At 46.6% G+C, this 13,480-nt stretch overlaps 1 protein-coding gene across 1 annotated transcript in view; it reads right to left on the bottom strand.

The window, feature by feature from the left end:
• Window positions 1-13,480, bottom strand: part of CACNA1H (calcium voltage-gated channel subunit alpha1 H) — a 129,361-nt gene that overhangs the window by 83,650 nt on the left and 32,231 nt on the right. Inside the window, exons 6-8 of the mRNA XM_076351409.1 lie at window positions 8,927-9,019; window positions 6,196-6,985; window positions 1,623-2,035 (exon numbers count right to left, since the gene is read on the bottom strand). Coding sequence (XP_076207524.1) covers window positions 1,623-2,035; window positions 6,196-6,985; window positions 8,927-9,019 — 1,296 coding nt within the window. The remainder of the gene's footprint in view (window positions 1-1,622; window positions 2,036-6,195; window positions 6,986-8,926; window positions 9,020-13,480) is intronic.

Here is a 13,480-nt window from a genome sequence, read left to right as displayed (position 1 = left end):
ACAGTTTTCCTTTGTTAGCAGCAAGGATGTAATTATCACAATTTACCTTTATATGAGTGATTGTGGACAGACTCCATGCGATCCCTGGGCTTTCTCACTGCAGCCTGCCTAAGGTTTTCCCCCAGCACCCGTCATGGCAATATCCAAGGACTGACAAAGCTGTATCCGTGTGACAAAAGAGTATCCATGCAGAAATGCAGCCGCCATGAGGAATAAACGGCCTATTCAAAGGCGACTGACAAGGTGTATTTCCTAATTTTAAAACTTGTCGTGGAACAACTAACCAGACAGAAAGCTGACAGCAACAGCTATTTCTTTGTTGGGTTTGGACACACTCTGCTGTAAGTGTGAACTAATTTATTATTGCACGGCTGAGGTTCACGTGTTTTAGCTGAGTACTTGCTTTTCTGAAAGAAAATATGTCCCAGATAGCATAGAATATGGGGGTTTAAAGCACACAAGTGGAGAGAGAATAAAGTAGCAACACTCTGGAGGACTGTTTGCCACGGTCCCGAGCAGGACTTAATCCTGGAAAATGATGGAGAAGAAAATGCAGAGCCTCTTATCCTGCCTTTGGTTGTACGATGCTACTGCGTCTGCCTTTCCTTCTCACTCCTGAGTGGACAGACCAAGGCAGAGAGGAGGAATGGCTTTAAAATTACCTTAACCTGGTCTTGATCCTGCAGTGGAGATTTTGGGGGAGCACTGGATGAACCTTTGACTATCCACCTCACAGAAGATCAGTATGAGGATCTCCTGGCCTCACTGGGATGCATTTTCTGCACCTGATACAGAGGCGGCACGAGAAATTCCAGAGCACGTCTTGAGAAAACAGTTGAAAGTAACCAGTTTTTCCAAGAAAGAAAAGCCCAGAAAAGCATAGCTTTCCCCAGAGTGACCAACTAGAGATACTCAGATGACTCACCTCCCTCTCCCATTGCACAAGCCCCTCAAGCTCCCATCAGCCAACAAGGACAAGCTGTCCTCAGCTGCCAGCACTGCTTTCTGCCATCACCATGTTCAGACTAATACTGGGAACAGCACGATTTCTCTTTCCTCCCTCCAAACACTTAAAAGAAGGACCTATCTGCACCCTATGAGATTAAATTAAAGGTTTTGGAGCCTTCAGAGAGAAACTAACTTTTTTCTTCGTTGCTTTTAGCATTGCCTGACAGTTTAAGTTTTTATTTAAAGGTCCAGGATCAAAGAAGAAACTTCTGCATGGGTTATTTGCACTACAAGTTCCACTGCGCACCATCATCAGACCAAAGGGGTATTTCCACCAGAACAATTCACGCTTATATGAATAATTCAGAGCAAACAACTTCAGCAGTCAGGCTCTGAGCCGCCGCGTCCTAACATACACATTTAAACTCTCCACACCTCAGCGGCGCTGCCAGCCACCTTCCAGGCTTTTTGCACACAGAATGATGCTCCTGCTCATAACGCGTCTGCAGGATCCGGCCCTCGGCCCCATCTGGTGTTTCCAACTTGCATGAAAACCGCTTGCTCCTCCTCTGGCATGGCTTTGACAGTCACCCCAAGCCACCATGCAAGCCGCCATGCTGTGAGCACCTGAAACCACAGACCCTCAGGGCTCTTCAGGCCAGTCCTGCACTCACCTGCTCGTGGTACTCGATACCCATGCTCAGCGTGTTGATGAGAATAGCTATCATAATCCCCCGGTTGAAGTACTTGCTCTCCACGATCCTCTTCAGCTTGCTGCCGAAAGCCTTCCACAGGCGGGTGACCTTGTTCCTCTCCTTGGGTTTTTTCTTCTTCCTCCTCCTCCTGCCCCGCTGCTGCTGGAGCTGGTCTCTGTGGTCGCCGTGCCGCAGGTCCTGGGTGAACTCGTAGACGCCATTGCTGTCGGAGTCGCAGCTGTCAGACTCGCTGAAGGCGAACTCGGGGTCCTCCAGGAGGCTGGCACAGAAGGGACAGTCCTGCAGCTCGCAGGTCAGCGTGCCGCCCGGTGGGCTGGGCAGCGGGCAGGCCACGCTCAGCCCCGACAGCCGGCTGGGTGTCCGCTGCAGACCTGCAAGGGGAGATGTACACATGAGATGTACGACCTCACACCTTCAATGTGGCGGACAGCCCTGTGTCTCTGCTCAGGCGGTGCTGGGCCTGTCCAGGGCAGAGCAGCTTCTGCCACATCCTCAAATAAATGTAATACCCTAATATAGCCTTCTAGCCATCCATCTTACCAAGTGGTTCTCGCTTTGCCTCATTTTTCCCCCTGTTCCCCTCTCCCCAAGCCCTGACACCCACCCTCTAGCCCCCTCCATGGACGCAGGGCGAAGGGGACTCTCTCCACACAGCATGGCAGCCATTTTGTGCTCTGCTGTTAGGGGAAGACTGACTGGCACACCTCTCACTTTCAATTATTTTTGATTATATCTGACCAGGCTAACATCATTAGTGGTGATCTGAGCACTATCAAGCTGCTACACCCAATTTAGATAGCGCTTCCATTTAGCTAATAATGAGGAGGGAGAGGGAGAAAGGGACCAAAGGTGGCTACAGACCACAGATCACAGCTCAGAGAGTCACATAGTCCCTTCAGTCTCCTTCATCCCTCCTTCAGCTTTTAATAAAGCTCAGGTGAATTCTTTGCTTGAGGCACAGGACTGAACGTTCAGGGTGTTTTAAAATCAACACATTGCCACGTGTTTTGTGGTGTGAGGAGAAATGCTGGCTGCCCTCAGAGAGCCAGGGTACGGAGATGATATGGACAAGCGTAACAAGGACGATTCGGGTGGAACAGGAACCAGATTTTATTTCCTCTTATTTAGAAACTAAATTCCTTGTTTCCTCATATTTAGCAACCAGATATTAATGGCAGAAAAAAAACCAACAGGAAAGCAATACTGTGAGCATGGGATCCTTCCTACAAAATGCCATTCAAGCATCAATGAAAACTTTCCTTGAGGTTCAGGGAAATAAGGTGAGGGGACAGTTGTCCCCTGTAACATGCCCCTGACTGGAGGTTGGATGGGGATACTTGGATAGATTTTGGGGAGACCAAGCTAAAGGCAGTGGATGCTCCTGGCTCTGGGCCCAGGAGCTTGGAGCTCACCCAGCAGTAAAGCTGCTGATTTCAGCTACTCCTGGCTGACACTTGAGGACATCTTTAAAGAGAAGGCAGCACCAAATGAAATAAAGCACCCCATTAGCTTGAAAACTGGGTTGTGACAAATCAAAATATATTTTACTTGCCTGAATGTCCCTCAGATATCACTGGCCTTCAAAACAGCCTTGCAGGAGAGGACTGTCCTCCTCCTGGTCATTACGTAGAAGACACCAGGAGGATCAGAAATATTTGGCCCCTTACTCAACCCACAAGCAGCATCAGTGCAGCACTGCACATTAGCATGGCTTTTCTGATTGGGACCGGTCTGACGAGGAAAGACTGCAGTGCAGCCACAGTAACATGGATAGCAGAGGTAGTGGACTTGCCAGACGTCTTTTAATGCTATCAAAGTGTTAAAAATTATATGAAAAGTACTGGCGCCGCAGATGTCTTCAAAATACCAGAGTCTCCTTGGCTGCCTGCTAAAATAACCTCACAGCATCGCAGGGCACGAGAACACGGAGGAACAGGCTGTACTTTATGCTGTTCAATTCCACAACAAAAGAAGGGAAAAGAATACTCTCTCCCACAATTGCATCCTTCCCAGCAGACACCAACCTTGTTTCCAGCTGGGGCTGAGTGCTGTGGCTGCTAACGCCTCCTTAATGCCCTCAGTTATCACTTGTGTGTTCTCCTTGCACAAGTCTTGCAGTGAACAGACTCTGCTTGTTGACTTGTAAGAGTGGAGAGAGAATTAAGTGAAATAGCTCTTTGTTTGCCCAAAGAGGCTGAGGCCAGGAGGGTTGGGTGAGCTTGTAAGCCCACCTCACCCTCCCCACCGAGCACAGGGCAGGGACTTAACATGGCTCCTTTGCTAAGTTTAGGCTGGGATGGAGAAACATGAGTTGGGAGCTGCGCCTGGCAGTGCTACACCCTCAGGAACTAGCTTATTTGGCACTTAAAGACCATCCTGAAGCCTGGAAGACACATCCATCATCCCTGCTGTACAAAGATGGTTGTGGTGCAGAAGTAAATCCGACTCAGCCCTGTTGGTGTGGCAGGAGGGGCTGCGGCAGGAGTGGGAAGGAGGGCCTGGAGAGAGCCAGAGCCATGGAAGGGAAGAGCTGGGCACTGACACATTGTGTGACAGGGTCTCCAGATGGACCTGGCTGACTTGCTTCCCTTCCCAGCCCCTGTGCTCCTCAGGGTGCCAGACAAACTGCTGCTCACCAGCCAAGAGCTGTGGCATCCACCCCTTCTCCTAGATATGACCACACTTCTGAAAGAGACAAAACAATTTCAGGAGCATTTTGGCATCCTCTGGGCTGAAACGCCTCTGTAGAAAGAGGATACTGTAATTCCATTATTAGTAGCAACTCCATCTAACCTCCGGCTTTCAAAGAACACCCACAGGATACGTGAAAATCTCCTAAGTCATTGAAGTGACCCTGGGATGTCACAGTTGGGACTGAGATCTGGGACTTGCTTCTCCTGAAGAGGGCCTCAGCAGCAGATCCCCTTGCAAGCATGAAGAACCAAACCTCTGACTTGAGCACTGCCTTCCAAGCAACAGCTCTTCTACTCAACCTTGCTTTCCCAGTTCCAGACTTCTGCAGAGCCTGGGCTTTTATCTCAAGGTAAATACACATTCTCATAATAACCTTCATTAACTTGCATAGTTAAAGATGAATCAGTGATTCATATAAAACCCTTGCTTAATAACAGAAGAACATTGCAACTAACCTTGCCCGCTTCTGCCCTCCTGCTAAGCTCCCAAGTGTACAGAAATGTCCGCTGAAGGCAATTTCTGTAAACAATCCACTTTACCCTTTTGTATGGTCACTTAAGAAAAAATATTAACAAAGACAAGCCACCCAACCTATTTGGCAAGCAACCTTTACTGTGACCCCACCCAAGCTAGGCTTGGTATTTTTTCAGCACATACATCACTAGGATAAATATTTGTGTCCATGCACACACAGATAAACAGTTCTGGAAAACACAGGCACTGAAAAAAACAGATGATGAGTTTGGCTTAAAGAGATTAAAAAATAGAAGCTAGATCTTTTTGACTTTTTACTGTTTGAGGGCTTAAGACCCTATTTTTCAGCCTTTAGCTCCAGCCATGAGGACTGGAAACATTTTGCAGAATAGAAACCTAAGTGTTGCATGTAATCACTACTCCAGCAGTGGGTGATTTATACGTGAAGGGAGATAAAACTACACTAACTAGCAGTGCTGGTGCGGCTGCAGTCTGTACAGATAGGGATGGAACAGAGGTACAAAAGAGTCCCCAAGATGTTCCTCATTCATTCAGATTGAATGGAGCTCCAAATCTGCAGTAACGCTCAGTCCTACATTTCTTCTGCACATGGGGAAAGACGAGAGGGAAAGCCCGAGACCTGCAGCTCTGCTACACTCCTGCCCTCACACACATCTTCTGAGGACTAGCACAGAGCAAGACCCTGCAGTGGCCACGGGCCTTCCTCCAAACTTTCTGCTCCCTCTTGCCAAAAAGCAATTCAGAGGCTCAGGGGCCTGTCAGAGTAGAACTAGGGGTTTCTAGAAGTGTCTGTTTTGAGATCTTTCAATACCTCCCTGTTTTAAACTTCTTCTGTTTCCTATACCTTATGCTTCTCCACCCACTTCCACCTGCTCTTCCCTTTCAAGGTGCCATCTCCCAGCAGCTGGAGCTTCTCTGCTGCAGGGCTGCAGCCAGCAGGTCCGTCATTCACCAGAGATGTAATCCCAGGGGCTACACAGATCTGTGCTTGGGTGGGAACAGAGGGAGAACCTCCAGGATATCACTAAGCACATGAGAGGCGCTCAAAAACACATGCTTTATAACCACAGCAGAGAGGCCTCCAGCAGTGGCCTGAACTCACTGCCCGGACCATCCTGTATCTTGCTTTACCCAATAACTGCAAATACAAGGTTAGAAGGAACAGAGCTCTCAGTCCCTCAACCTGTCCTACTTCTAGCTTCAGCGCTCAGTTCAAATAGCATTCACAGAACAGCCTGCATCTTCAGCACCCTACATGGCTATCATTAACACCTCAACTCTTGAGCAATTTGCCCTTTGCCCAGTTTTCCTAAGCAAAAAAAATCAGCTTGTTTGTCCTTACCATGCTCTCCTACCAGTTGCTGCAGCTTCCCATAAGAATCCATGCCCAAATTTACAGGGCTGTTAACCACGGCCACAGGTGAATTGCCGTTCTTCTTTCCTTTGGGAACCGGAACAGAACTGGCTTTGCTAGTTGGAGAAGGCAGGATGGTAGGATAGTTCATGTTGCCATGGTTGGAGAGTCCGGCAGTCAGTTTAATGCTTTCAGGGGCATTGGAAGACTTACAGTTCACTTGTGGTCCTTCGACATGACAGTCTGCATGGTAAATGCTGTGCACAGACTCCGAATCTGGAGGAGGAGCAGGGCTCTGCAAGTTGGGTGATGGAGAAGGAAGCATCAATTGGCCTCCAGGTTTCATGACCTTGAGTTCCAGGTTGCAGATCTCAGGGTTGGAGCAAGGCCCCCGAGGGCTCCCATTGCTGATGTGATAGTGGTGGTGGTGGTGGTGGTGGTGATGGTGGATGAGGTGGTGTATGGAGGTGATGCGCTTTTTGCCTCGGTGGCTTTGCCCATTTGTGGTGCTGTTTGGGTTAACTTTTTTCCGGCGCTTACTCTGCCAGTTATTGTACAGGCGTATTGTCCGCCGTTTCACCTTCCTGAAGATGTGGCAGATGTACTTGAGCAGCTCCTCGTAGCAGCTACCTGGCTCTGAGAAGCTGGCAATTGTGCTGTCGTTGGAGAGATAACGGGCCCGCTGCTCCTGCATCAGCTGGTTCTCCCGCTGCTTTGTTTCAGAAAACTGTGTTGCTATCACAACCAGGCACAAGTTAATCATGAAGAAGGAACCAACCTGGAGAAAACACAGGGAAAGGAATTAGCAGGGACTTTACAAAGCAAGACACGCTCTTCACCACCACATGCTGTCTGGACTTGAAGTGTGGTTCTTAGAAATCCCGAGATTTCCAAACATGCCAAATCTCAGGGTCTGCTCACCAAACGTTATGTCAACATGTGCCTGAGCTGCTAAATTTGCTCCTAAGCCATGTTAAATTATTTTGGCAATGGCAAAGAAAGCTATTAACAATAGCCTTCACCACTTTCCTCCTCTCAACAGTGATGACATTTGCTACTAACAAAGGGTGTATGAAACACAACACAATCAGTCACCACCACAAAACAGATCACTAGGAAACACCTGGCCAACCTGCAAGGAAAGATGGTCTGAAGTCCGATTTGTGCTGAAACTGCCTCTGCTCTTCCTCTATCACTTCACACCCTGGCATAGTCCACCCTCATTTTGAGGAGGACAGTCAGGGTCGATGCATCTGTGACCTTGTACTCTTGTAGCTCTCTGACACAGAGAAATGCACCTCCAGGAGATTCAGTGCTCCTAGAAAGGCCTGATTTGTCTGGTTGAGTTGATGTGTTCTTGGGTGATACCAGGTTTTCAAAATGAAGTCCCAAGGACAAGAATGTGAAGTGACCTAAGGCTACATCCTTCCCTCAGCTGTTGAGTCCACAAACTGGTTTTTCACCACTTGGGTTCATAAATCAGCCAAAGGAAAATGTCAAATATTCCCATCAGAGGATCAGTGCCCTTAGGCATGAAAGGGACTGACGTCAAGAAAGTGCCACTGTCTACATGGCCAAACCTCTGTGCTGTGCTCAGTAGGAAACGTATGGATTTAATCCGGACCATTGTCTGGTGAATCCTCAGGGGAAGTCGTTGGGAGATGGTTTGCAGTGCTATTCTCCAGTTTGTAATATCAGCCTGGATACTGTTTGAGAAGCAGCAAGGGTGCCATTTCCAGATCCAAGTGACTTGGAGATTAGTCACCTTCTGGCTTTTCTGCAAGGATCCATATGTAGAGAAGGGCTCAAAAGAGTGGAGCATCAATCTCTACTATGCGTGGCCCATTGCTAAAGGCTCAAAAATCACTGGCTTCAGAATGCTATCCATTACTGGGAAACTCTCACACTGCTCTGATCCATGCCTTTCCCACTGGTGGTGGGAGCTGTGGTGGTTTGACTTCCCAAGGCCTTCAAAACCACATTGACGAAGATGGGGTTATATATAAAGAATATCCAGCCACAAAAGCACTTCGAAGCGCCTCCGTCCCATGTCCTGCCTGACATCTACATGGTACTTTTCCCTCTGCTCTCCTCCTGACTTAAATGCTTAACTCTTCCACAGATGTAGACCCTTGGAGAAGGTTGTGCCCATTGTAAAAAAAGAACCTTGCTAACATGGAATGGCAGCTTCTGAAGGCAACCTCCAGCACCCCTGGTGAGTAATACTTTGTTTTTAGGAACGACAGCACCGTAAGACCTCAGAAAGGTGCATTGCTATTATTACTGTTATTTGAAGGGCTCAGGTGAAGTTCAATAGTTCGAGGGCCCTTCATCGAAATGAGGTGTCCTCTGGCACATTGAGGAGGCTAAAGGAAGAAAAGCTACAGCCTCTCCGCTTTTTGTTCTAATTAGCAGTTGCTTGGCCAAGGCACAAAAGTTAGGACGCATCAAGGTGACAAGACCAAGACTAGGAGAGTAAGAGGGAGGGAAGACCATATGGCTTGACAAGCTGTGACTATGCATCACATGTGACACTAAAAAGGACTGTTGTATCCAATAATCTGTTTCCACAGCACTAATCACAACCTGCATGATTACGCTTTATGGCGGGAAGAATGTCTCCCACTGAATTCTGGCTGGGTCTTCTCTGTGAAAAGCCCAGGGAACAACTTTACCCCACAAGGACAAGGAATGGGAGCATCTCACAGTTCATACTTACTATTATAAGCAATATAAAATATATAAAATTGTAAAAAGAATGTGCATCCATCACATAATACATGATGTCAACCCATCCTTCCAGGGTTATAACCTACAGGAAGACAGAGAAAGAAAGTGTAAGAACAAAAGTCAACCAAAAAGTTAGTAAACATCAATCTTCTGGTAGTGCCTGGTACTCATCACTCCACAGCATCTCTCAGGATCCATCCAGACCTGCTGAATTCCTTTTCCCAGTTGGCTTAGGATAGCAGCAATGTGTGACCAAAGGACTGGCCTGAGGTTTCTACAGGAATCTGGTACGATTAAAATGATAAACCATTACAATAAAACATCTGAAACACTGGTTCTGAGCCAGTGCAAAGAAATTCCAAGGAGGGATTATAAAGAAAGCAAAAGCCTCTCTGTGCAGAGATCTGGGCTTTTACCTTAGGCTCCTGGTTTTGTAATGCTATCCATAAAATCCCTAAGTTTTTAAGTCAATTTTGTTTCTGTAAACCCAATTTCTTTGTGATTCCCACTGGCTCACCGTTACAACTGCATCACCAATATCATAGTGGGAAAGCATCTGAATGGAAGAGAGTTACTTTAATTAAATGTAGAATTGATTTCGTACTCATTTTCTCAGTCTTCCTTCCACTAAAAAAGAAGCTGAGGATTTAATTAACACCACACAGGCTGTGTGCAGAGCAAAGCAAATTCTGCCATGTAATTTACACTTTTTATTTAGATGAAACATACCAAACTTCTAGTGCTATCTTGCTACTAGTCCTAGAGCTGAAATTCCAGCACAATTTCCGTCAAAATCAAAGCTCCTGTCTGAATTTACTTGTGCTGACGTACCCTATTCACCATGCCTAATGTGAGCCTTGGTGGTCCTAGCATAAACCCAGAATTGCTGCCTGCCTCCAATTTCAGTGGCACCATTCCTGATTTAAACCATGTTTGCAGTGAAGGATCTGTGAATTAGTTTGCTGTGAACAAGAAAAGGATCAAGCCTCATCGGTGTAGAGGACTTTCTGTATGGTGTGTACAGAAAGCTGAACCATAAAGCACTTGCTGTTGAGGCAGTGAATGAGGCAGTTCTTGTCACACCTGGAGCATCAGGGCAAAACAGTTGCAGGGAAGTCAGACATGAATCCTTGCCACTTTTCTCCTGTTTTTTTAGTCAAGGAGCTGGAAGAAGCTCCTAGATATGAATCTTTGGTATATGGCAACATCTGCAAGGGGGGGAGCACTCCTGTACACACAACCATCAGTACTCACAGTTTCCCTGAGACTGTCAGAGCACCTTGCATCAGCTCATGGGTGCTAGAAGGGAAACACTACCTACTCTTGATTCCTCTCACCCTAGAGTCAAACGTGGTGATGTCTTACCAGCAAGTTTTCAGACTCACTTCCCATGCTGAAGCATGCGTAACTTAACACCCACCACACAGCTGAGTGAGAAGAAGCCAGCGAATACAGCTCCATGCTAAAACCAATAAACATGATCTTCCAAGGAGCAGGTAAAAATTGTGTCTGCAGCTGTTTTACTCTGTCAGCGTTGCTAAAGACTTGGAGCAATCAGGTCTGATGACATGCTGGCTGCATTTACACAAACTGCACCCACCTCTCCTGTTCCTCATTATATGCATTAGATATTCTTTCATATCACATCCTCGCTGCTGGTTAGTGATGTACAGGTATCAGACAGCAATGCTATGCTTCCAGTGGCATGGGTTTAACAAAACCAAAAAGAATGCTTTTGCTCAACGTGAACCCCAGAGATCAATCTGTGGTAGAATGTTTTCCGCAACAGACACATTTTTTTTTTGTGTGGATGCGAGTGCTGTTATTCACCCTGGAGTCTGAAAGGGGTTAAGCTGCCTGGGCAGACACAGGCAGTAATCAGTCTGTTCAGCGGTGTGAAACGGACAAGCAATCAAACTCAAACTGCCCTTTTCTGCCTTTCCTTTAGCACGGTTGAAACATTTATAGAGAGCAAAGTTCTTTTCGGCCGCATTCCTTGCCTGTGTGGGCTGCGCACAGCAGCCGATCATCTCTTGCACTCGATGCCTGTTTACGTTCATGGGGAAACTGGAGGGATCAAGTTGGGCGGTGACACAAGGCTAAATCAAATCACTGCCAACTACCTAAGAAATAGTCCCCGTTGCGCTGTTCAAAGTCCTCTCCCTTCCTTCCCCTCTATTTGGATGGGCATTTCAGAGTCAGGTTGCCACAGCTGGCACAGCAGGTGCTCCATCCATTTACACTTGGGGATGAAAAATGAGCCCAGGGACTCCAAACATATTGGATATACCTCTTCACCGAATTTGCATTTGGCTGGCAATCCTCAAATCGAATGTATTAAAACGATTAAACACAGAGCCCTCTCTGCAAAAGGAGTTACCTGAGGGCTGCTGTTGGGCTTCTGCAGGCGCTGCCAGCTCCCCACCTGGGAAACAGCTGCTGAGGCAAGAGTGAGGGACAACCAACAGTTATAGAGGTATTTTTCTCGCATGCTAGACAGCATTTTCAGCAAGAATCAATCAACACACCACATTTCTCCTCTGGAGGGCTGAAAATGCTCACCCAGCTCTCAGAATATTTAAGATGTAATTAGAATTTGCATTATTTACTACTCACTTGTAAACCAAAGGGATACAGGAGGGATAAACAGTCTGCTGGGCTTTTGTTCTCCTGTTTGACATCTTTGTGGATTCATTCTTGGACTCATCACCCAGTATAAATGCAGCAGTACCTAGGGGAAGGATTCCTGAGCTGCCGAGGATTAGAGGGTACTAGCAATCCTTTAAGAGAGCGTGCTCACAGACATCTGTCTTTATTTTAATCAAATAGCTCTGGAGAAATGCAGGACAACATCCGTGCATAGCCACCTATCTGGACTGAAACAGTGTCTATGATTTTTACAGCCTGATTCTTGCCATGCTGTGGACTTCTTTCCTGCTGTCCTTTACAGTGTTCCGAATGACTTTACGAGTACATTTTTACCTACCCCAAGATCTCACTGCATATCCCCAGCAAGGCCTTGGTGTAAATGGGAACCAGACCATTTGAATTTGCCACCAGCTGGTCTATACACCACGAACTCAACTCTTCAACTATTTTTGGAACCAAGTCAAAGGCATCTGCACTGGTGCAAGGTTCACTGCTGCAATGCACAGTTTGATCCTACACACTTATTCACAGACCAGATGAACTCAGAGGGAAAGCTAGCAACTCTCACTATTCTCCCAAGAACATGGATATATTTCTTCAGTGTTGCTTTGCCTACTGTTCGTCCCTTGGGGCACCCTGAATGCAATATCACCTACTTCGCTAAGCAGAAATGACTTCCTCCTCTCTTCACTTTCCAATCTGATTAATCCAGTTGACTGCAGCTCCAGCATTTGGCCCTCCAAGCCCTTTATAGATGTCTTCCAAGGACCTGGAGCACCTTTCTTGTGCTTTCCAATCTCAGCAATCCATTCTCAGTAATTAAATTCTGTTCAAGCCATGGTTGTTCACAGACAGACATATTAAACAGTGTCTCCAAATGTACCAGTTCAAAGCTTCCAATAAATGAAACATACAATTATTTATCAACAGAGATAAGACAGCAAGAAACACATTTCCTAATTCTGCTCTGATGAAAAAGATGTGCAAGATGCGTGGCATACTAAAATTGGCAGCTGCAGGGAAATAGCTGAAAGATTCGATTAAGATGATTGGCAAGGCTGTCCTGGAGGGTGCTGCCGACTGTAATCACATGCCACAGACCCAGCGGGAAAGGAGATGCTGCCCCCTTAGCATGGAGAAATGGTTTTTGCCTTTGAAGGACTGAGGCTCTGGGCAGAGAACAGAGCTGTCCTCTAACCCATCGGAGATCCTGTACGGTGCTCAGTCTGATTCTCCTAGCCTGCTCATTCAGTTCTTTACCTCTTACACAGCATGGGCAGGGATGGGATAAATCATTTGTCTCCCATTAATACCTATGAGGCTGAGTACTAAGGCCCTGAGTCTTGTGTCTGATCCTCTCTCCCATCACTGCCAGGATTTAACAGAAAGCTCACTCAGGTGAATGTAAAGACAGACTTTGACTTCATTGATCTTTGGCTTGGACACCATTCATGCAGTCCCCAGTCAGGCACTCCCTGATCAGGATGAGAGTGGACAATCAGATTTTTTTTTTTTTTTTTAATGTCTTCTGTTCTGTGATTCTGATCCTCTTGGTTTGCTCATGCCACAATAATTTAATCAGTTGTAACAAAGGTGCTCGTCTGATTTATAGTAGTATAATTGGGGACAGAATCAGGTCTTCTAGTCAAGCTAATCAGAATCAATCTAAAACTCCAGAGTGAAAAATCACAAGGGAGATACAGATTAAAGACGCTGGCAATTAACTCGGATCTCCTCACTGTTCCCAGGGAGACAGAGGTTTACTTTGTTTTTTCTGGGGTCACTTCAAAGGTCTCTGCAGAACAATTTCTTTTATTATGTCAAGAAGTTTTCATCATAAAAATCCTTGTCTTTTGAGCTCTGCCAAAATTTTTGCAAGTTCTTGGCTATGATC

The sequence above is a fragment of the Aptenodytes patagonicus genome, chromosome 13, assembly GCF_965638725.1.
Source record: "Aptenodytes patagonicus chromosome 13, bAptPat1.pri.cur, whole genome shotgun sequence".
Lineage (NCBI taxonomy): Eukaryota > Metazoa > Chordata > Aves > Sphenisciformes > Spheniscidae > Aptenodytes > Aptenodytes patagonicus.
The sequence above is the reverse complement of the archived record's forward strand: the minus strand, read 5'-3'. Positions and strand labels throughout refer to the sequence as shown.